The sequence below is a fragment of the Malaclemys terrapin genome, chromosome 15 (genome assembly GCF_027887155.1).
Source record: "Malaclemys terrapin pileata isolate rMalTer1 chromosome 15, rMalTer1.hap1, whole genome shotgun sequence".
NCBI classification, from domain to species: domain Eukaryota; kingdom Metazoa; phylum Chordata; order Testudines; family Emydidae; genus Malaclemys; species Malaclemys terrapin.
This window is the reverse complement of record NC_071519.1, coordinates 29884737-29909270: the sequence shown is the minus strand read 5'-3', so window position 1 is coordinate 29909270 and position 24534 is coordinate 29884737. Positions and strand designations below refer to the sequence as shown.

General features: G+C 42.5%; 2 protein-coding genes across 3 annotated transcripts in view; both read right to left on the bottom strand.

The window, feature by feature from the left end:
- Nucleotides 1-24534, bottom strand: part of BCO2 (beta-carotene oxygenase 2) — a 115375-nt gene that overhangs the window by 60864 nt on the left and 29977 nt on the right. Inside the window, exon 1 of one of the 2 annotated variants that reach the window (XM_054005640.1) lies at nt 4994-5072. The exons of the other annotated variant lie outside the window; for it this stretch is intronic. The gene's annotated coding sequence lies outside the window, so the exon portion shown is untranslated. Of the gene's footprint in view, nt 1-4993; nt 5073-24534 lie in introns of those variants that run through there. 2 annotated transcript variants of the gene reach the window in all.
- TEX12 (testis expressed 12) lies at nt 12883-22402 on the bottom strand. Its single transcript, XM_054005554.1, is given in 8 exon segments — nt 12883-13533; nt 14253-14304; nt 14404-14515; nt 15596-15661; nt 16407-16415; nt 16600-16674; nt 16676-16726; nt 22352-22402. Coding segments are annotated over 8 exon segments (561 nt in total). The 3' UTR covers nt 12883-13388.

Here is a 24534-nt window from a genome sequence, read left to right as displayed (position 1 = left end):
AATATTAAAGTTTTAAGCTGCCACAAGTCTACGGCTTACCATGTCTGCCTGCAACAGAAATTCCGTTCTCCTGAGAGGCTTCTCAAATGTGCTGTAGAAGACCCCAGGCACTGAATGCGAAGGCCGAGAATTCGACCTTGTGCTGAGTGCGCATGTGATAGGTGCTGTGCATGGTCTTGTTAACAGAGAAAGACTATGTTCTTTGTTCACAACTACATTTATCTTTCTGAGGAATTCACTCCCTTTTTCCCATTCCCACAGCCCCATCTGCGACTGTCTCACAACCTAGCCTGTCATCACACTCCCAGAGGCTAGCGCGGATTAGGCATAAGAAGAAGAGGACACGGGAGGACATGTTCTCGGAGCTTATAGCCTGCTCCAGAGCCCAGGCAGCACAGCAGACCCAGTGGCGGGAGAACTTGACCCGAATGCACCAAGCCAACATGGATCGGGAGGAGAGGTGGCGTCAGGAAGACCAGCAGGCGACTCAAACCCTGCTTGGACTAATGAGGGAGCAAACGGACACGCTCCGGCGCCTTGTGGATGTTCTGCAGGAACGGAGGCAGGAGGACAGAGCCCCGCTGCAGTCCATCTCTAACCGCCCTCCCCCGCCACCAAGTCCCATACTCCCCTCACCCAAAGTGCACAGAAGGAGAGGCGGCAGAGTCCCTGCTAACTCTCACTCCACCCCTGCAGAGAGCTCGAGCAGCAGAAGGCTCTCATTCCCCAAAATTTGACAAGTTCTTTCCTTCCCGCCTGACACAAGCCCCCGTCCAAGTTTCACTTTCCCAGTTCCATGTTTGGTTGATAATAAAAAATACGTTTCTGTTAACTACTGTTTCCATCATGTTCTTTTGGAGGAGGGGGGGATAGGGGGTTGGTAATTCGACAGGACAGTCACCTTTGGCAGGGTATATAGTCGGGGGCAGGCACAGCAGCAGGGCACATACATAGTGCAGTGATGCAGTGACTAGTTACCCTGGTTAGTCTGGGAGGTTGTTTTCATGTTATGTGGTGGGGGGTGGGTTGCTCTGTGACTTTGTGGCAGGGGAGGGCAGTTACAGATCTTAAGCGGCGGTCCTTAGGCAGGATCACAGAGCCACACAGCAGGGGATCTGTAACCGTCCTCCCCCTGCCACAAAGTCACATAGACCCCCCCATACACACAGTCCCTATCAGGAGGGGTGACAGGCTCCGTTGAAACAACCATCCCACCGCAGCGGAGCCTGTCAATCCTTGAGTTTAGAAGCTGCATTCGCGCCACTACAGTACACCCGCTCCGCACCACAGTCTGCGTCCCAGTTTTAAAAAATTCCCGCGAATACAGTATTAAAGAAAACGGTGTGCTTTAACAAAGTAGAACTATTTTTATTTTGAAACGTGTGTTGGAAGTGGGGTGAAGGGGGTATGTAACTGGATAGGATAGTCAACATTAACTGGGCAAAGAAACGGGGGCAGGTTTAGCTTCTCAATACACAAACTTTAAAGTCACAGGTTACCCTGCTCACTCAGGAACTTTGCTTTCAAAGCCTTCCGGATGCACAGCGCTTCCCGCTGGTCTCTTCTAATCGCCCGGCTGTCTGGCTGTGAGTAATCAGCAGCCAGGCTATTTTCCTCAACCTCCCACCCCGCCATAAAGGTCTCCCCCTTGCTCTCACAGAGATTGTGGAGCACACAGCAAGCTGCAATAACAATGGGGATATTGGTTTCGCTGAGATCACAGCGAGTCAGTAAGCTTCTCCATCTCCCCTTGAGACGGCCAAAAGCACACTCCACCACCATTCTGCACTTGCTCAGCCGGTAGTTGAAGAGTTCTTTTTCAGTGTCCAGGGCGCCAGTATAGGGCTTCATGAGCCAGGGCATTAGCGGGTAGGCTGGGTCCCCGAGGATGACTATAGGCATCTCCACATCCCCAAGAGTTATTTTGTGGTCCGGGAAGTAAATACCTTGCTGCAGCCGTCTAAACAGACCAGAGTTCCTGAAAACACGAGCGTCATGAACCTTGCCCGGCCATCCCACGTAGATGTTGGTAAAACGTCCCCTGTGGTCCACCAGTGCTTGCAGCACCATGGAAAAGTAGCCCTTTCTGTTAATGTACTGGCTGGCCTGGTGTTCCGGTGCCAGGATAGGGATGTGAGTTCCATCTATGGCCCCACCGCAGTTTGGGAATCCCATCGCTGCGAAGCCATCTATGATCGCCTCCACGTTTCCCAGGGTGACTACCTTTGGCAGCAGTACATCAACGATTGCCTTGGCTACTTGCATCACAACAACCCCCACGGTAGATTTGCCCACCCCAAACTGGTTCGCGACTGACCGGTAGCTGTCTGGCGTTGCAAGCTTCCACAGGGCTATGGCCACTCGCTTCTGGACAGTCAGGGCTGCTCGCATCCGGGTGTCATTGCGCTTCAGGGCAGGGGACAGCAACTCACAAAGTTCCAGGAAAGTTCCCTTCCGCATGCGAAAGTTTCGCAGCCACTGGGATTCATCCCAGACCTGCAACACTATGCGGTCCCACCAGTCTGTGCTTGTTTCCCTTGCCCAGAATCGGCGTTCCATGGATAGAATCTGCCCCATTAACAACATGATCTCCAAAGCACCGGGGCCTGTGGTTTCACTGAATTCTGTGTCCGTGTCCGTGTCCATGTCCTCATCATGCTTGTCGCTGCGCTGCCGCCGCCGCTGCCTCCTCGCCTCGTTTTTCTGGTCCTGGCTGAGCATAAACTCCACAAGAACGCGCGAGGTGTTTGCAATATTCATGAGTGCTGTCTTGACCTCAGCGGGCTCCATGCTTGCCGTGGTATGGAGTCTGCAGTGTTCACCCACCCAGGAAAAAAGGCGCGAAAATGGTTGTCTGCCGTCCGTTGCTTTCATGCAGGGAGGGAGGGAGGGAGGGAGTGAGGCTGTACCCAGAACCACCTGCGACGATGTTTTTTGTCCCATCAGGCACTGGGATCTTAACCCACAATCCCAATGGGCGCAGGAGACTGCGGGAACTATGGGATAGCTATGGAATTGCTACCCACAGTGCAACGGTGCAGAAATCGACGCTAGCCCCGGTACTTGGACGCACACCACCGAATTACTGTGCTAGTGTGGCCGCACTCATTTCGACTTTATACAACCTGTTTCTCAAATCCGAATTATCTAAATTCGGATTAATCCCGTAGTGTAGACATACCCTTTATGCAGGGCAAAACGGATTTATCTGGGTTTAGACCCCATTGGGAGTTGGGCATCTGAGTGCTAAAGACAAGCACGCTACTGCGAGCTGTTTTCAGGTAAACTTGCAGCTTTGGGACAAGTGATTCAGACCCTGGGTCTGTGTCTGGAGCCAGACGGGAGTGTCTGGCTCAGCAAGACAGGGTGCTGGAGTCCTGAGCTGGCAGGGAAAACAGAAGCAGGGGTAGTCTTTGCACATCGGGTGGCAGCTCCCAAAGGGGTTTCTGTGATCCAACCCGTCACACCTGCTTTTCATGGAAAACTCTATGGATAACTGGAGAGCTAGCAGGATTATGGCTGACTCCAGGGAAGTGACACCAGCTAGACTGAGGAAAGAATTTTTATTCAGAGTGTTTAGGGGTTTTATCACTACCTGTTTCACTCAAATGCCTGAACAAACAGCAGGAAGAAAAGATCTTGTTACGGATTCAGTATTCAGCTAAGAGTTGAGAAATCTCATTCTACTTCCTTGGGGTCTCCAACCAGACTACCAGCAACAACAATACTGGGGAAACCTAATATTGCCAATTAGGTACAAAGGGGGCGGGGGAGAACCTCAGGCCTTTTTTGCCCAACTCAAAGAATCAAAACAGGGCACAGTCCCATATGCCTCTCTGTACAGCTCACCTTTAAGGATGACTTAGGTATAATGAAAGCAGGTAGGGGGAGATGCTGAGGAATGGACTAACCAAGAGATCCCCACTCTAAATTATAGAGTGATTCAAGAATCCACCTTCAAATATATCATGGCCTTTGTAAGTTAGAACTGTGGAAGTTTCACATACATGCTGCCTTGATAGCTGTTTTTAGAAATATAGCTCTTCTATCAAAATATAACACAAGAAGGCCACAGACACATGCAGTATTGGATCTTTCAATGGAAAACACTTTACCAGATCTGAAATGATGGGGCCAGAGGTTGTTACATATAGCACCAAAGCCCAGAGCCAACATGCCTCAGACATTTTGTGTTGATAATTCCGTCTTTATATTTCCCATCTCCATTCTGATAAAGAACTGACTGATATTGGATTTCTTGTCATTCCTCACTAATTTAGCAACAGATTTGATTAAAGAGTTAGACTCCGTGGCTGCTCCTAAATATGTATCCTGAGATACACACTGGATAACATCATCACAAGACAGGCTTGGAAAAATATCCAATCTCTTGATGTCCGTGGTGTTTTCTTTCTACCAAAGAAAATTCAGCGGGGAATCTGGTTAATTCCTTTCTTTTATGGCTCACCTCCAGATCTCAATGGGTGATGACAGATCTCTCTGTTAAGCAAGCAGCAGCAGATTTCAAATAGTGTAATGGTAGCATACACTACTGACTCCCTTGGAGATACTGCACAGAACTCCGTACGGTGGCTTCTTCCTGCCTCCTGTTGTGGGTGTTCCAACGGTGGGTGATCAAAACTTCAGTGGGGGCTCCTGCCCTCAGCAGCCATATCCCTGTCACAACCCACTGACACTTCCCTCATACAATAGACTCCCTGCTGAGACGCTGCTGTTTACTGATGATTTCCCCAGCTCTAAAGCTGCATTGTCCATTTATAATCTGATATAATCCATGCAATGCATTTTCCCCTCCTGTTTATTAGCTTGCAAAATAACTAGGGATCTCCATGCTGTCTAGCAAACTCCTTGAATCATTTAATTCCTAATTTCTATTAGAAATAACATTCCTCTACTGACCTGTCTCCAGCAGCAGTTCTAAGAGCGGGAGATCTGTCAGCCCCTTTGCAGGAAGAGAGAAGGGGATTCTTACCTGGGATGGATTTTATCAAACAGCAGAGGAAATGTCCCACATTTGCAGGCAGGAGATTGATGGTAAACAGAAGGATTTGGGAAAACATCTGGAAGATCCTCAGCTCTGAAGAATGCCTCAGATCCAAGGGGACCTGGGAAAGGTACAAGTGCTCAAGATGGTACTGTGCAGCTGGCACTGATGGATGTGTTGAGTAGGAGTGGCTGAGGCCATCACTTCAGAATAAAAGCCTTGAGTGTCTATACAATGGTAGGGATGAGTCTGCACAGTGCAGCAGCTAGCTAAACCCGTGTTGTGGTTAAGTGCACCCGCAGTGCTCTAGCTGTTCATAAGGGGGCGACTTTATTCTAAAAACCAGTCTCCCTTAGAAATAAATCCTAAGGCAAAAGCTGCTGCTCTGGAGCTATCAGTTGCTCAAGGCAGCCCAATGGTGCTTATGTGCTTATGCAGATTGGGCTAGGTAAGTATATGTATGATGTATAGTTAAGACTGCACATTTCCCAGCTCTGACAGGCAGAACTTTACTGAAGAGCTTTGGATAAAGCATAATAGTTTCACCAGTAAGCAAACTATCTGTAGCTTTCAGAATCATTTTCTCTTAGCTACCGAAAGTCAGGAGCTCCCAGCAGAGACTATTCTGTTCAGCTCCTGAGAAATAATTATTAGCACTTAGTGTTTTTTAAACTGTTTCTGCAAAATGCTTTCCAAGCATGACTCAAATCTCAAAACATTCACATATGGCACTATTCCTATTTTATATTAGCAAACTGAAGCATGGGGTTATCAGGCGCATAAATTAGGTCACAGCAGTACTCATGCCATGATACTTTATTGCGAGTGGTGCTGAGGGATGTGGGAGTGCACGTAAGGAGGGAAGAAACAATATATGTGCCCAGGTACCCAGGCAACCTTGATAAAGGATGGCATCTTTTTCTTTCAAAAATCCTTTCCACTTAGTCTCAGCAGTCATTTCAGGAGCTGGGTGACCTTTTTTACCTAGACTCTGAAGCATCTCAGAATTTTGGAACATATCATTTGCCATATCACATTAGACCAATAGTCAATCAAATCTGATAACCTGCCACTGACAGTAACCTATATTCTATTTTAGAAGAAGGTGGGCCTTTCTCCTCGCACTATATTGTACTGGACAGCAGTGATCACTTTGCACCATAATATGATTGGTATATTTGTTTGAAAACCTGATGTCAACCAATGATGTGTTATGTTCCAGTTTATTTTACAGAGAAAATTTGGAAAGATCGAAGTATCATTTTAACAATTAACTGAAACCAATGGCTTGCCAGATAGAGAGCTCATTCCCCTCTTTAAAAGTGCAAAATATTTTTTAATGAAGTAGAGACCATTCAGGTCTCATTCACCAGCCATGTAGAGATCTGCATTCAGCAATGAAGGAGATTGCAGTGTGCTTTAATGGCACATTCAAATTATCCCTCAGCATTGACACTACTGGGCAGCTTTCAATGGACTCAACCACCACAACAGTAACTCTTGCCTTGGAGAGGAGACAAGATGTCCCCATTGTATTTTGTCTAAAGATGTTGGCCATTTAGAAAATCACAGCAGCAGTTCAGAGAACTGGAGCTAGCATAAGGGTTTTAATTGTTTTTAAACAATATGCAGTGAACTATAATAAATTGTAAAGTCACTCTTGAAGTTGCTTCAGAAAAAGAAATGTGAAATGTCACAGTTGTGATACTCTGATAACAGTGCATTTGTCTGATTTATAATTAATTTTTCCTCTCCATAAATATTTCTATTATATGCAATATATTTTTAAAATGTCAATTAAAATGTGTATATTAAAATAGGGGAAATAAATCTAGTAATGCTGAATTATTGAGATAAATACTTGTTGCATTCATATAGGTGCCTACATAAAGGTACAGTTAAAATAAGCAACTTATGATGACGTGCACTGAAAGTTAGATGACCGAGCGGGAGGTGGAGTTCTTTTAGAGTTGCATCTCAACCAGTTTGCCATGGCATTTAATACAGATTACATACACACTGCATGGTTGCAATAGCCATATGCAATTTCTCATAAAACCTTGGCCACCTCACCTACACTATGCCCACAAATCCATCTCTCACAGGTTCTCTTCTTATCTTCAAATGACATAATTAAAAAAAGATGTCATCCAGCCATAGGAAGTTGTTCTTCTTGCCTCAAAAAATTTACAACAGCCTAAGGCCCAGGATAGGAATATTCAGTCCTGCACTAGTGACAGGTTTACAGTCTCACACTTCCTGGCCCTTCAGACCTAAAACCAGCAGTTCACACCACTATGAAGAGATTCCTCACTGTGCAATGCTTCTAACCCCAGAAGTTTCCAAGATTAAAGTTGTAACACCTTCTCATGTAGAAAAGCTACTTTAGGTCATTTTTAGAGATGTTCTGTTTTTGTTTTCTTCTCTTTCAGAGTGCTAACTGGGTAGAGTCATAATAATTAAGGCACTGGTGGAGGGATACAAGAGATACTTTCAACATTTTTGTTCTGAAATATATTTTCTTCTTGTGACGTATGTGCCTATACAGAATATACGATGTTGAAGTATGAAAAACTTTTCTGAGCATATTTGGAATGAGCTGCACAATTCACTTGTGGTTGCCATTGTCAGTAATGTGGCCATCCCAAATTCTTGTCACAGTAAAACTTCTACATTGTATTATCATATACTCCGTAAATGAGATATATGGTAGAATAAGTGGTTTTAAAATTGTGCTGCATCTTCATTACACAATTAAGTGAGAATTATCCCATTATATACATTGCTAGTTCTGAATGTATGTACACTTGGATAGTAACTTTTCCTAGTCTTTTACAAGCTAAAGATTGTGACACAGTTGAAAAAGTGAGTGAAGACTGTGGGGTTATGTATCTGTCTCACTATATTTGCATCTGTAATAGTCCCTTCCTTCCACCTTGATTCCCCTGCAGTTGCTTGTCTCGATAAGAACATAGAGTCCTGGATGCCAGAAGCTGGGAATAGGTGACAGGGGATGGAACACTTGATGATTACCTGTTCTGTTCATTACCTCTGAAACACCTGGCACTGGCCACTGTCAGAAGACTGGATACTGGGCTAGACGAACTTTTGGTCTGACCCAGTATGGCCATTCTTATGTATTTATGTAATAAACAGCCAAAAAGTGTTTTGTTGCAGCCTAGAGAGTGAACATATATTGCCACAATCCACATATGCACATAAATCCAGATCTAAATATAGTTTTCAGTTTCCATTTGTAATTATGCAAAACCCAACATGTAAGAATACTAATGAATCTTTCAAAACATACAGGTACAGTTCCCTGCACGACTTTAGGCGTTTGTGTTATCACACCTTGTAAGTGCTGGCTTGTCCCCAGCCCATGAAGGACCCATTACCAGACTCAGAGTCTCTTTTCAAGCAGTTTTATTTTTCAAACCCCAGGGTATGTCTACATTGTGTTTTAAAACCTGTAGCAGTGAGTCTCAGAGCCTGGGTCTACTACAGTCTCCGTCAAGCTGAATCTAAAAACAGGCGTGTAGACTGTAATGGCATGCTATACTTTATTATACTATTCAGCCACTACATGGTGCTGTATGAAACTTCCCTTATTTAGGCTAACCTCAGCCATACCTGGCAGTACATTAGAGGATCTTATACCGAACACATCCAGTGTATCTCTCTGGGAAGGAAGCTCTGTAGCCAGTCCATATCTGGTACAGGAGTCTGACTTGCTAAGTGGCAGCCCTAAAACCTACCATGTACAAAGTTTACATAACACACACATTCAGGCTCAGAAGCCCACCCCCATCCCTGGGCTTCAAAGCCCAGGCTCCACCAAAGCCCAAACATCTACATAGCTCAATTTTTAGTGCCACAGCACAAGCCCCACGAGCCTGAGTCTGTAGACCCGGGCTCTGAAACTCATGGCCACAGATTTTAAAGTGCAATGTAGACATATCCCAAAACAACAAAACAGTTCCCTAGCCCACTCTGGGCTACAGCTACCTGGGAATTTCCCCCTTTGCCTTTCTCAGGCCTTCCTGCTCCACATCCTATTGCACAAGAAAGGACTGAGAAAGGCAAAGGGGAAAATTCCCTGGCAGCTATAGCCCATGGTGGGCTGAGTAACTTTTTTGTTGTTTTTGCTTATGTTTGGAAAATAAAAAACTGCCTGAAAAGAGATGCTGGGTGTGCCAGTGGGTCTGTCGTGGGCTGAGACAAACCAAATCCTTACACGCCTATTGTCGGGAAAACAGAACCCTGAACACAAAATCAGGTAGTTAAAGGAAGGATTCTGGGAAAACATGCAAGATTCCAGTGAACACCACAGTTGTACAACAAGTTAGAAATTATCGCTACTTAGTAAGCATCATTATAGAAGATGGAAGATTGGATATTGAAGTCAGCAACAGAACAGCAAGAGCAAAACACATTCTGGAAGAATAAACATCTAATCAGAAGGGACATAAATTTGGAGACTAAATTCTAACTCTTAAAACTTACAATTGGCCTGTATTAAATTATGGCTGTGAAACATGGACATTCCAACAATCAGTAATAAAGAAACTATAGCCTTAGAATTATGATCTTATGGAATAATTCTGAAAATATCCTGGACAGACCACATAATCAATGAAAAAGTATTGGAGATCATTGGAACTCAGCAAACATTACTTAAAGAACTTATGAAAAGAAAGATTTGATTTACAGGGCAATTTTTAAGAAGTTCAGCAGGTGATACATGTTCACGGGCACTGGAAGGGAAAGTTAATAACAGAAGAGTATGAGGCAGAAAAAGAGATTTGAATGGATGATGTGGTATCCTAAGTAGATCAAAAGGACTATTCATCCACAAAAAAATTAGCAGAGGACTCTACAGAATGGGTTCCATGTTTGCCAACTTCCTGTAATGGAGATGCCACAGAAGAGGATGTGACCGCACCCCTTCTCTTCTGCCTCTCCACACCCACTACCAAAAAGAAAGTTTTAAAGTGCAGAGATAAAATCTGAGCCTCTATTGAAGTCAACTGCAAAACTCTCATTTACTTCAGCACAGCTAATATTTTACCCCGGAACTACTGGCTATTTTTAAAGTACATTTCTATTCTGTTACTGATCTGAGATTTTACATTTTTTTTAAAACTTACTAAGGCAGTACAGCTTAAACAGTAGGGGAAAAGCTTAAAGGAAAAGTAATTGCCAGTTGAGCTTTGCTGATCAGATCTGGCAGCTTTAAAGCCAATTAATTTTCAGTTCAAACCTCTCTCAGTAAAACTGGAAAGCGGATTGTGGTGGGAAAGGTGCCAGTTGGAGTTCATAGGTAATTCATTTCTCAGTGACAATGTGGAAGAGCTTTTAGATTCATTGTAGGTGATAAAAACAGTTTTGTTTGTTTATTCCTCCAGTAAATCTTGAGATATTTGAGAGAGGCCATTAGTAAAGAAATATCACCATCAGAGTAGACAAGATAATAAAAACAGCAAAATGATACTCTGGTATATCAGAGAAGGGAACTAAAATAATCAGCAAGAAACTACTGCGTTATGAACACTACTATCTATATAGAAGCTGTGCAGAACACTAACAGGCAGCCAACAGGCACACAGAAGGAGCACATTGATACTTTTAACCAGTAAGATGGTCCCTGCAGATTCTTTTTTCAACTGGGAGAAACTGAAACATGAAGTCAGCCATTCAGTCAGTTTCTACACTGATGAAAAGACTTCTATAAAATCAACAGGGAAGGAGAAACCTTTTTCTCTAAGGCAATGTTCTAAAGATTCTGGACATACTATTTTAAAGGATGTTCTATACAGAAGCTAAAACTTTATATAATTAGTTGATTTTTTTAAAAATAACCAAGTTGATAACATTCCTTTAGGTAGTTGCCTAAATGTACATAGGGAAGAGATGGATGTTTTGTTCTTCTTTGGAGAAATTTAATCTATCTTTAATTCCATGTATTTGCTACCCAGATAATATGATGATACGCCCTTTAGAAATGCATATAAGTGACTATTTCAAAGTCAGACAAACTTCATGTCTGACCATTAAAAAAACAAAACGTGTCATAAGAATTTTTTTTATTTTTGGCAATTCACTTAACTATGCAGTGTATAGTTTACTGTCCAAGTTCAGATACTATGGACATGACAAATGACTTTACTTTCAATGTGTCTTTGGACTATAAAGCACAGTCACTAGAACAGAGTCCCAACATATGTAATGTCTTCTGCAGATGCTTATACCTTGGGTGACATAGGTTATGAATATTTTACATGAAGCAATTCAGATGCAAAAAGAATAAGACATGACTACACAAAAACAAGGATGATTCTTCAGAGATGAACACCTTGCATTTAATTGCACCTTAATGCCTTAAAAGACATGCACTTATCTATTTAATAGGACTATACTTTATAGATATTTTAGAATTTTGCAAAGCACTGCAGAAGTAATAGTATTGGACAGTGTTCTGTAAAAAATAATTTTACTGACAAAGAATTTAACTATGTGATCCAGTGGGTCTTTTGTGAGCTCTAATCTTTACTGATACTATAAATGTTATGACCAAAATTTTCAAACTTGCATGCCTGAAGTTAGACACCTAAATCCATAGTTAGGTGCCTAAATAAGTGGCCTGATTGCCACAGATGTAAGCACCTACGATGAACTCCCTTTGACTTTAGTGGAAGTTTTGGATGCTTGGCACCAATGAAAGTCAGATTATGTTTATTTAGGTGTCTACATTCAGAAACAAGAGTGTTGACCTGTCCTTTTTATCATCATTATACTTTATAAAGTAAACATTTTGGATGGAGTTTTGTGAAACTGTAAATAACCACAATTTTTCAAGTTTCCTTTTTTTTTTTTTTAAGAAAGAGTCAAATTCTTAGTCTAAGATAAACATTTTAGAGTAGTAATCAAAAATATTATATTAGTTGGTATTATTTCTAAATTAAGGTTGATAATATCTTCCAGTGTCTTCACATTTTGATTTTATCGAAGTTAAGGTGGAGGGTCTGGCAAGAAAAACATACAATCCATGGTAGTTAAATATTAACATGTTAACAGTGATGCCATCTGTAAATTTAAGTTTATGAAGGTTATGACTGCAGCTACCATGACATTCTACAAACTCTAGTTGTCTTATACATACCTCTCCCATTCTCCCAAGTTAACCTTTTACAGTACCCCTTAACAGCAATATAATAATTTATTTTAAAAGGGAAGAGGTAAAATTGTTAAGCTAACGTAATATTCTTATAAAATGGATGCAAAGAATAGACTAAGGTTCAAATTTTAAAAGATATTTAGGCATCATCCTACAGGACTTTCTAGTGGTTCTCTTTATTACATTAGTCTGGCAAACTGCACAAATGATATCCTGTACATTTTATGCATCACAGTTTGAACTCAGTCAATAGACAGTGAAGAAAAATTGTTCAGATACTACTTAAGTATTAAGTAAATTGTATATACGCCACACAATACTGACATAGTATGGGGTTAATTTTCAACATATTGCCTGGGGATTTGGCAATGTGACCCAAACTACTGTTACCCTATGATTCGTTTAAAATCAATAGAAGAACTAAAGTGTATTTTCAAATAAATCTTGCCAAAAGCTATTTTTACACTCTTCATGGAATAAGATCCTTGATAGCTCCCTCATTTCAAAGCTTCCTTCCTCTCTCTATGTTCTGAGACCAAAAAAAAAAATATATTTATTCTAGTAAGAATTGTTTGTAGAATCAAATCGCAGTATAGAAACAAACAATAACAGAAAATCAGTAAGTGGAAAAACAATTTAAAGGCTATTTTCATTTATACTGTTAGCCAAGTTTGATAAGGGATGTCACATAAGTTCTGGGGGGGAAATTTACTCATGACAATGTTTGATAAAATCCTATATTTTAGTAAAAATCCTCCCCGTTTCTGTTCTCCTGTGATAGCGCCAAGCCCTAGGATCTCAAGGCTCCCTTTATTTTGTTCTTCCCATCTCTTCAACATGCTCAACGGAAGGGAACTCAGGGTTCAGCATAAGCAAGTCAGTAAAGATGACAAACTTGTGACTTGATTTTTAAAACCCCTTAAAGGCACGGATTTTATCATGGAGATCAGTGTTTTGTATCACTAATTACCACTGCACTGATTACTGTCTGTTGTCTTTGTTTTGATTTCTTTTGCTATATTTCAATAAAGTATGCTGCTTCCAAAAGTGTTAAAAATTGCTTGAACTGTTAAAGATACATACAGAAAGCTAAATATGAATGAAACCCTGCATCTTCCCTTAAAGCGTATGTTCTAGTATACAACACCATACATGACCAACACTCTGTGCCCTACATTTCAGCTTATTTGCCATACAAAATCAATTTTAGCTTTGCAGGGTGTTTGCAATGACTGTGAATCTGTGTCTCAGACTCTCTCTTTTCTGCTTCAAGTGATTTTCTATGATCCTCGCTTCTTTCAAGATTCCTTCAAGCTCTTGTACATAAGAAGCATCCATTGCCGCTCTCTCACTTAATTGGAAAAAAACCTAATGTTAAACTAAATACTTAAAAATATTAACATTCTCAACTACTACTGATATTTGGAATTGCTTTAATGCTTTGCTTATAAATCTGTTGTCTATCAGTCAATGGAATATATGACTAAATTAACTCTTCAGTTTCACAGACTAAATAAAGGAGTTTGTTATTTCAGGATTTAGGGTTAATCTTTTCCTTCTGCAGTTTCTTGACATTGCAGATACTCCACCACACCATATCCCACCTTTATGTATCAATCATCTAGGTATTTATATTAGCACTCATCGGTGTAGTATCCAAGTGCCTTCCATCAGTTAAAAAAAACCACTAACAATATTTCTGTCTTCCTGTCCTGGCAGGTTTTTTTATTTTGTTTTTTCAATAAAAAGAACTGTGTGTATTTGTATTCCAGTGTCAGCATGTAGGAAGGCTAGGGCAAAAAGATGGATTTTGTATTTTGTTCTGAAGTTAAAAATAAAGTTTTGTGATCAATCTGGCAATATTCTAATACTACGCAGAACTATGAGCTTGCATCAAGGGGAGAATTACACCCCATGCAGTGAAAAGCATTAGCCCATCAAACCACATTGCATCCTATCCACATCTCAAGGTTGGCAAGTAGTTAGACTAAAAATATTCTAAGAAACAAGAATTATCCCAGGTTATTTTAAGAATATAAAAATTGTATAAAAAGTTTAAAGCTGACTTGCCTTAAAATATGGGCATATTTTGACAACAGGTTATTAATTTCTTTGTTCATATCTGTTAATACAAATATTTATTTTATTTCAAAAGCTTGAATTGAGTGGTTCATGTCAACATTTATATGTCTGAGTAATCTGAATATTTTTAATACATCACCATTTAAAACCTTTTCCAGTGCTTCAGGTTTGTAAAGTGACTGTAAGCTTTCAGAAAGAGCCAAGTCTGGTCTTTCCAGGGAGGACAACTGAGGACTTTCTGAAGCTTCATTCTAGTAACAAAACACATGGGAAAAAATGCATGCTAGTACAGGTTCTTAGGAATTTGAAACTTTGCAGTTTGGACCTGCATTTTGGATTTTATTTTAAATTAAGGTTATAGTATTGCTGACTTCACATGTAGCTTGTGTTCTTAACCATGTGAGTATACTATGCCTCCATCCTGAATGTGAACAGGTAATGTGATTATCAGGTTATAATATGGTTCTGCTGTATAAACAAGACCTCATAAACCAGCTAGTCAATTTTACCTCCCTAGTATCTTGCCAAAGCAGACTCTAAAGTGCACTGCACCCATAGGAAAAAAGCAACAATCTTCTGCTCTGAGCACCAACAGATGAGGCAGTATGAGATAGCTGCACAGTTTTTCCCACAATGCCAACAGTTTTGAGTTTTGGACAGGCCCAGCATGTGACACATTAGCTGTGCTGCAAAATGCTATGTTAACACACAATGAAATGAAAAAACACAAAAGGGACCTAACTGTACAGACTGGTCCTGTCTTCCCTGAGTACTTGAGTAGTTAAAAAAACTAGCATTATCAGTAGCTCAGAAAGATAATAAAGTTTACCATGTTCAAGACGGCACTTGAATTCCTGGCACTATTATTCCAGTCAGAATAAGAGGTAACAATGAAATTTCAAATTTCCACCTGCTAGAAAGTAAGCTGATTCATGGGGATGGATGAAATTAAAATCTGTTTTCAATACTGAGTTGAGATATTTGAGTGGTTCAATAGACAAACTGATTCTATGCAACCTAAAGTTTTGCTTTCAATCAGGATAAGCCCTACAGAGAAGTGCAGCTGTATGTAAGTCAAATTTTGTTTGTCGTGAAAAGCAAAAGCTTTATTCTGTGATCTCCTAATGCACTCAGGAAAACCATACAACTCTTCTGTAGTTTACATGGAGTGAGATGGTGGTCTGAACCCTGTTCCTATTAGACAGTTATCCATGGCAGTCTCAGTGAAGAGAGCACAGACTGAATGGGCATTTTAACTGAGCTTCCCTCATCCCTAGAAGGATTCCCCTGTCCATTTCTCTCCCCCACCAAAGTCAAAGAAAACCACTCACCTCCATCTCCTTTCTACGCTTACTTCTATTTTCATCAGCTTTTACTGTGTTACTTGTCATTGTTACCTAACAAAAAATGTAATGTCACATTTGATGAGTACATATTTTTATCTCGTGTAACGGAAAAATAAAAGACTATAACATGAATTTTCAGCATAATGTGATCTTCATAGATTCTCACTTTATGAAAGGTGAAGCTAAAGCCCCAAGTAAAGGGTGGCAAGAGAAACACAACTGGATAAAGTAGGAACTGAAGAAACAATGTCACAATGATTGTCTGCCACAATCTGCCAGTCTACATACAGTAATTCAGACAGCATGAGTACAATTCCATACTCAAGCTCAGATGTCGTGAACGGCACTTGGATGGACACCATACTGGCTATGGAGCTATTTGTACCAGAACCAGCAACTACCAGTGAAAAACATTACTGTTTAAAGCATGGCAGAGTCTGAGAAGGCCATAGTGATCCTTTCAGCCAGCAGTCAAAGCAGAACTCTCTAGGCTGCAGGAAAGGCAGCCTGGTCTTGTGGTGAAAGCCAGGGCCAAGCATTAGGACTCCCGGGCTCTCTTCTTGGCTCTGGAAGAGTGGTCCGGTGGTTAGCGCTGGGGAAAACGGACAGACTGGACTCCTTGGTTCTATCTTCAGCTTCCCTCACTGTGGGGCCCTTCCCTCTACGTCGAATGGGAATGGCACTCACCCACCCAGCGTACAGGCACCTGTGAGACTGAACAAGTTAGTGCCAGCAAAGTTTTGTGAGCTCTTTGGACAAAGGCGCTGGGAAGGGGCAAATGATTGTTGTTATTCACTCCAAGCCCCTTCTAGCAAGCCTCTACCTTGACTGTGCGGCCTATGGGCAGCAACAGGTGTGAACTGGATTTGTGGTGGGTCCCAACGCCCCTCACTGCCCCATCTCGGAGGGGATTACCCCTCTTTAGGGAAAGCAGTGCCCACCCAGATCCTAATAATCCCCACAAACACCCGGCTGCACCCCCCTCACACACACACCCTTTCTACCCCACCACACCCCTGCAGCTCCACTTCCTGGAGGCCTTGGTATGCAGCTCCTAGTGACCCCCCATACACCACAAAGTGCACCCCCACATACACCCCTTTCACCCCCACAGCTCTACCTCCTGCAATAACCACTCAAATGATATCCTGTACATTTTTGTGTCCCCCCATTAACACCTATAACCTACCCCCATAGCACTAGGAAGGGGACCCTCCCTCCGCAGCAGCCCCCCCCTTGCACACACCTCCCACCAAGCTGCCCCCTCCCCAACAAGCTGCACGCGCCCCGCCCTGAGGACGGGGGGGGGGGGGGGGAGACTCGCGCCTGAAGCGGCCGTTAACGGTTCAGCGCGCGGGCGCCGGGGTCGGGGAGGGGAGGGTCTGCACTTCGCACAGAAGCTCAGCAGCCCCCCCAGGTCGAGCGCTGCCTAGTCAGCGGTGGAGTTACCCGCTCCCGCCGCCAGGGGGCAGCCGGGCACTGACCGAGCCCTAGCAGCCGCGTTGGGCTGGGCGCTCGGGAGGCGGGGTTCGCGGGGAGCCGGAATGACATGCACACACCCCCCTATACCCCACAAACCTCACACACACACCCCTACACCTCACACACACACACCCCTAAACCCCACAAACCTCACACACACACCCCTACACCTCACACACACACCTCTACACCCCACAAACCTCACATACACACCTACACCCCACAAACCTCACACACACACAGCCTTATACTCCACAAACCTCACACACACACCCCTACAGTACACCCCACAGACCTCACACACACACACCCCTACACCCTCCACACACACCCCTACACCCCACAAACCTCACACACACACCCCTACACCTCTCACACACACCCCTAAACCCCACAAACCTCACACACACACAGCCCTATACCCTACAAACCTCACACACCCACCCCTACACCCCACAAACCTCACACACACACACACACACAGTCTTATACCCCACAAACCTCACACACACACCCCTACACCCAACAAACCTCACACACACACACCCCTACACCTCTCAAACCACACACACACCCCTACACCCAACAAACCTCACACACACACACACCTACACCCCTCAAACCACACACACACCCCTACACCCAACAAACCTCACACACACACACTCCTACACCTCACACACACACCCCACAGACCTCACACGCACACACCCCTAAACATCACAAACCTCACACACACACAGTCCTACACCCCTCAAACCTCACACACACCCTTAAACCCCACAAACCTCACACACACACCCCTACACCCCTCAAACCACACACACACCCCTACACCCCACAAACCTCACACACACACACTCCTACACCTCACACACACACCCCACAGACCTCACACGCACACACCCCTAAACCTCACAAACCTCACACACACACACCCCTACACCTCACACGCACACCCCTAAACCCCAGAAACCTCACACACACACCCCTACACCTCAAACGCACACCCCTAAACCCCACAAACCTCACACACACACACCCCTATACCTCACACGCACACCCCTAAACCCCACAAACCTCACACACACACACTCCTACACCTCACACACACACCCCACAGACCTCACAAACCTCACACACACGCACAGTCCTATACCCCACAAACCTCACACACACACACACCCCTACACCTCACACGCACACCCATTCAGTTATTCTGCCCCATTTGAATCCAAACAGTACAGAGATGAAGAATTCTTCCTTGTGTCCATACTTATAGCTTCTTCTCCCAGAAACAAGATGACAGGGTCACTACCCACTGGGATATTTTTTGTGGGCAGAGAGAGAGAGGAATGCATTTAGAATCTTTGATCTCTACTCATCACACACAATTACCACTTCCCTTCAAATACACAAAAACTGGCACTTTCATGTTAAGGTTCTTTATTTGCATTACACAAGGTTTCTTTCTTGTTTGATGGGTTATTTAGTTATAGGGATCTATACAATGTAAATGTTTGCTATTACATTCTACCACAATACAGAGAAGTAAAAACAATGCATGCAACATCCCATTCATTTTCATTAAGGTTAAATACCAAAAACATTCTTGTATATTTAACAATCACTCTGATCTACACTAATACACAAGTGAATTATCCTGGCTTCCACCTGTGAGTTTGTCAGTTCTCAGCTCATGCCTAGGCCTTGGCCAGAGCTGGTACTTGGTCTGCCACCATCACACACCCACACACAAACCATAACCTCCCCTACACTCATTCCACACACACACAACACCCCCACAAACTCCCCACACACTCTCACCTCCACATATCACAACCTCCCACACCTATGCACCTCAATCTCCCCACACACTCACTCATTCCACACAGCACAACCCCACACCCACACTTAATAAGAACAAAAGAACAGTCATAATTGGGTCAGACCAAGGGTCCATTTAGCCCAGTATCCTGTCTTCCAACAGTGGCCACACACCACAACCCCCCAGCTATACACACATTGACACTCACACACACATGTCCCCCAACACATTAACACCTACAACACACCTACACCCCACCATACCCACATTCACACACTCTGTACGTACACACACCCACATTCACAAACCCACATACACACTCAACTCCCCTGCCCACACACACACTGAAGGGCAGTCTGGCACACAGCAGTGACTAACACCTGCCACACAGTGGAGAGAGTTGTTTTGGGCAAGGATAGTCTTATGCAGTGGGCCACAGAATCTTTAATATCCACACCGAGCATCCTGCACCTCTGTTTCCCCTCTGCATTGTCCAAAAGACACACACTAAATGGCACAAGACTCAGTTTCTCTCCCTCACGAAAATAAATAAAGAAATAATGGAGAAATGAGGTTAGCCCTGCTGAGAATCAGACCCTCTGAGGAGATCTAGATATTCCAAGCTGATGCTTAGAGCACAGGTTCTTAACCTGGTGGCTACACACCACCTATACACAGTCTCCCCCCACATCTACACAGTCTCACACCTATACACAACAATCCCCCCCCCACACGACTGGGTGCCAGAAGGTCGTAATCACCTTCTCTTTCTTGATAGCCAGATGGCAACGAGGTCCCAGAACTTACGGAAGAGGGTTGCTGTTGGAACTATTAATAATATTATATTTTTTTCATATTAATATGGGAGACCCACCAGACACTGATTTAATCATAAATTCCTTTATAAGGTCCAAATAGTATTTTATACAATTGCTCTAAACATGCCTGACTGCCTAAAAATAAGCAATACAGTAACAAAGTATTCTTAAGCATGTGATCTGTACGCTGACAAATAGGCCAGACCTAGGGGAAACTGTCTCATTTTGGTGTGCTCCAGAATGATTAGGTAGGGTCCCACAAAGAGCCCTCAAATTCATACCTCTTTTTATACCTTTTAACAAATTATGTCACTTACAATTACAGACTTCAGCTAAAAAAAGAGTTGAGACAATTTAACCTCATTTTCAGTCTGAATCCAAATAAGAGTTACAACCTCCTTTCTCCCCAAGGCCTTTCATCCTTATTTCTTCTTGCTGATCAACAGTTTTTCCACTGCACCTGGGTTTACTGTTAAGATCACACATAATGTGTGTATGTGGAATAGGAAGGCAGGCTTCTTTTAAGACAGATCCCATTTGTCTTATTTAAAACTACTTGCAGTCACCCCTACTGGTTTTTTAGAAATGTCCCCATATCTTATTAGTTATTCTTTGAACCAGACCTCCCATCTTCATTCCTTCTGGCCTTATAACTTATTCTTTTCAAGATCTTCTACTTGCTCGTCAGGGCTTTCTTTACAATGCATATATTTCCTTAACCAAACTTATGCTAACTCTAATTCTTTAATTTCATATTTATCCTACAGGTACCAACATTTAATGTGGGATCCCAGTATGGAAGGCTGAGTGTCACTTTAAGCCACCTCTCCATCTGCACACATGTAACCATACATGAAAACAAAAGAGACTGGAGACCTGTTTCAGAAACTTTAATTCTGATTAAAACATTCAGAGCATTCTCTGTTCTATTCAGGCTCTTACACCATGCCGCTCTATAGCGCAGAAGCAATCTTCCTCATGTGGAAACAAGAATGTAGCCAATAACTTGGAGACTGATGAATGGGAAACAGTACTAGTAAGAATATGTAGTGATTTCAAGAGAAAGAATTTTAAGTGATACATAGGAGTCTTAAAAAGAACAGGAGTACTTGTGGCACCTTAGAGACTAACAAATTTATTAGAGCATAAGCTTTCGTGGACTACAGCCCACTTCTTCGGATGCATATAGAATGGAACATATATTGAGGAGATATATATACACACATACAGAGAGCATGAACAGGTGGGAGTTGTCTTACCAACTCTGAGAGGCCAATTAAGTTTTTCACCATAGTTATATGACGTCATTTCTAAAATTAGATAGTAAATAGAAAATGTAATAAATATAAAAAAGAAAAAGTGACATCTATTTTATGCATTTATAACAAGTACCTTCACTGGTGGTGAAGGTGTGTTGTGGAAACAGAATCTGGATTAAATTTGTCTTCTGGAATGTGCAAGAACTCTGAAAATCATAAATTTCTTATTGCTAGAACACCTTGGGCTGAAAATGCAAAGTCAAACTGGAAACCTGGATCAATCTAATCAGATAAATATGGCCATGGATTAATGACTTATAATAGATTACAGCATCTCATTCAAAAATTAGACAGCTTTCAAGCCAGTCTTTAACTACACCTTGTTTTATTGTATGTTGTTTTTTCAAGAAAATAAATGAATGTTATTAACTAAAAACACAAATACTAAACAGCATTTAAAAGTTCTTTTCCTAAACCCTAAATTGATAAGGTATAGAAAAGAAGAAACATTAGACCAACCAAAGATACAGTATGGATCACTTTTGATTTTTCTTTGTTTCTTGGAGGAAAAAGTAAACAATCCAGACAAGAAATGAAACTGCTTATAAGACAGAAGAAGAACTAAATACTTCCCTAAAAATTATGGCTCACATTCAATGTACTGCAACTGTGAACTGTAGTGAAATTGTCAGGAATTAGTCAACTGCTCTTATTGGAGAGTTAGTTTTATGTTATGAATACTAATGTCTGAGATGGTCCAACAGATGTTGTAATAATTGCTACAAATTTACCCTCAACTGTGAGAAGACAGTGAAATGTTATAAAGTGTCACAATAACCTGTAATAATACATGTTTATGGGAAAAGGTGCAAAAGTGAGATCGAAAGACTGAATTAGTCAAAACAAAAAGGCTTACAGTTATAACTCAAAGTCTGTGTTAAGATCATGCCTGGTAACCAAGAAGAGTATGGAACTAGGTATCAATGGACCAACATTGATGTGTCAGAAACTGTAATTGGTGGACAGCATAATGAGATGTTGGGCTATTCCAGCCATCACTCCCTTTGGGGGTTCTTAAAAAAGAGATTTTTGGGAGAAAGCTAGCTACCCCAACACTGGCTGGGGGGGGGCAAACATCAGTTGATTGAAAGACCTGCTTTAATCTCTCCCATCTTAAAAACAAACAAACACTTGACCCCACTTATCTATCCAACTACCACCCCATCTAACTTCATCTCTCAATTAATTGAACACATAGTTTACAATTGCTGTCTGGAATTAATCTCCACCACTTCCATCAGAGGCCCTCTCCAATCTGTTTCCACCCCTTATGTTCAACCGAAACCGCTCTCACCAAAGTCTCCAGTAACCTCTTCTTAGTCAAATCGCCGAACCAGTACTTCATCCTCTTCCCCCTGGACCTGTCAGTTACCTTCAACACAGTCAACCATGCTCTTCTTGCAATCTTGTTTGTCCTCCTTTGGTTTCCATTATTCCGTCCTCTCCTGGTTCCCCTCCTACATTTCTAATCACTCAAGGTGTCCTTTGGAGGAGCCTCCTCATTCCTCCTCCAGCTTGTTGTAGGGATTCCATAGGGCTCTGTCCTTGGTCCCCTTCGCTTCTCCCTCTCCACCTTATCTCTGGGTAATCTCATCCACAAACGCAAATTAAACTACCATCTCTATGTGAATCATCCTCTCTACTTCAGAGTTGTCTTCTTCTGTCCAAACTATATGCATCCTTTTCTCTATCATATCAAACATAAACTACTTGTCTTCACTTGCAAGCTCTTTAACGACCTATCCCCACCCTACCTCTCATCTTTCATTCAGCATCAAAAAGTCAATTCTCGCCTCTGATTGGCCCAGGATGTCAGCCTCCATTGTCTATTTGTTAAATTTTCGAACAAGCATCTTTGTGCTTTCTCCCATGATGCCCCCTAAGTTTTGGAGAAACTCACCATAAACTTCCACAAAGCTAACTCATTATCCTCCTTCAAATCCCTCCCCACAACTCTCCTTTACTGTAATGCTTCATGTTCACATATTTTGGCCTCTACAATATTTGGCTGATCTCCCCAGCCTTTTCCTAGTCATAGAGTTTAAGGCCAGAAAGGATCACCAGATCATCTAGTCTGACCTTCTGTACATCACAGGCCACCAACAACAGCCACACAGTACACCCAACAACCAGAATTAAACCAGACTATTACAGCCCTAAGCAGACTACACTATTGTGTGCCACAGGCAAAGACAGGAGGGACCAAAATGCACCAATCCCCACAGCCAAAATGCACCAAACCCCAGCAATACAGGTTTTGTAACAAAAGCTCTTTAATCAAGCAATAATTGCCTCCTAACCACAGTATAAGGATATTTATTAGCCTAGTCATAAACCTTGAGTTTGTCAAAGTTAGCGGGTGGGCGGGACAGTCACTCCCTTGGTGTTTTGCTATTGGGATTATAAAAAGGATAGCAAAACATGGGATGGTTATTATTCATTACTATTATTATTTGTATTACAGTAGTGCCAAGATCAGGGTCCCATTGTGCTACATGGTGTACAAACATAAAAGACAGTCCCTGAAGGACTGTTGAACTAATTAGCATCACATTGTGGGACTGGAAGGTTTTGGAGGACTGGTAATGGGACACAGAGGTTTTTATTTCTTTGTCGTTCCTGGGTCACTATAAAACAGAAACATGATGTCATCTGGGGGATGTTTGGTGACATGGAAAATGACTTGGTGATCTCATTCCTCCATCCTACTGGACTAAAGAAACATTCTCACAATTGTTATATTTCTTGGCAATTTCATTACAACCCAAAGATTGAATATTCACACCTAAAGTGGCCCCTTCCCAGTGCAAGGGAGAGACACTTATGGGATGTTTCACACAAGCTGGGGGGGGAGGGGAGTATGCAGGGACGCTATTTCTGACATCTGTTTCAAAACTGCAACTTCCATCTGTGACATCACTTACAGTGCAAGACAGCTGATTGTAACAAGTTGGGTAAGAAAACAGGATGTGCCTTCTGCTGGGATGACATCAAGGTCCCAGCATTGCATGTGCTGGCAGGTCCCACTCTGAAAGCTCCTGCACTGTCTTTGCACAGACTGATATATTTTGTTTCTGGATTGTGGTGACAGAAGGGGAAGTGTTCTGGGCCTGTGTGTATACAGACCTATTGGGAACATCCTGATCTACACTTCAGATTGTCTAGTTGGCTTGATTATTCTCATAGCAATATTATAAGAATCCAGAGTAAAATGCAACAACTCAGGTCACCAGATATAAAGCCCTATCATTGATGTTGAAGGAGCACGCCTCAACATCTAACCAATGCCTCAGCATGATGCTGGGGCAAGCTGCTTGTCGGAAGTGCCTTCTTTTGGACAATATAGAAAACCAAAGTCCGGAAGATGTATGGTCATTAAAGTGCCCCTGGTACAGGAGAAAGCAACTGTTAAGATGTTACTTCTGGTGTCCTGGCTCACTTCTGATTTGGGTGATTTCATTCATTCCCTCTGACGCT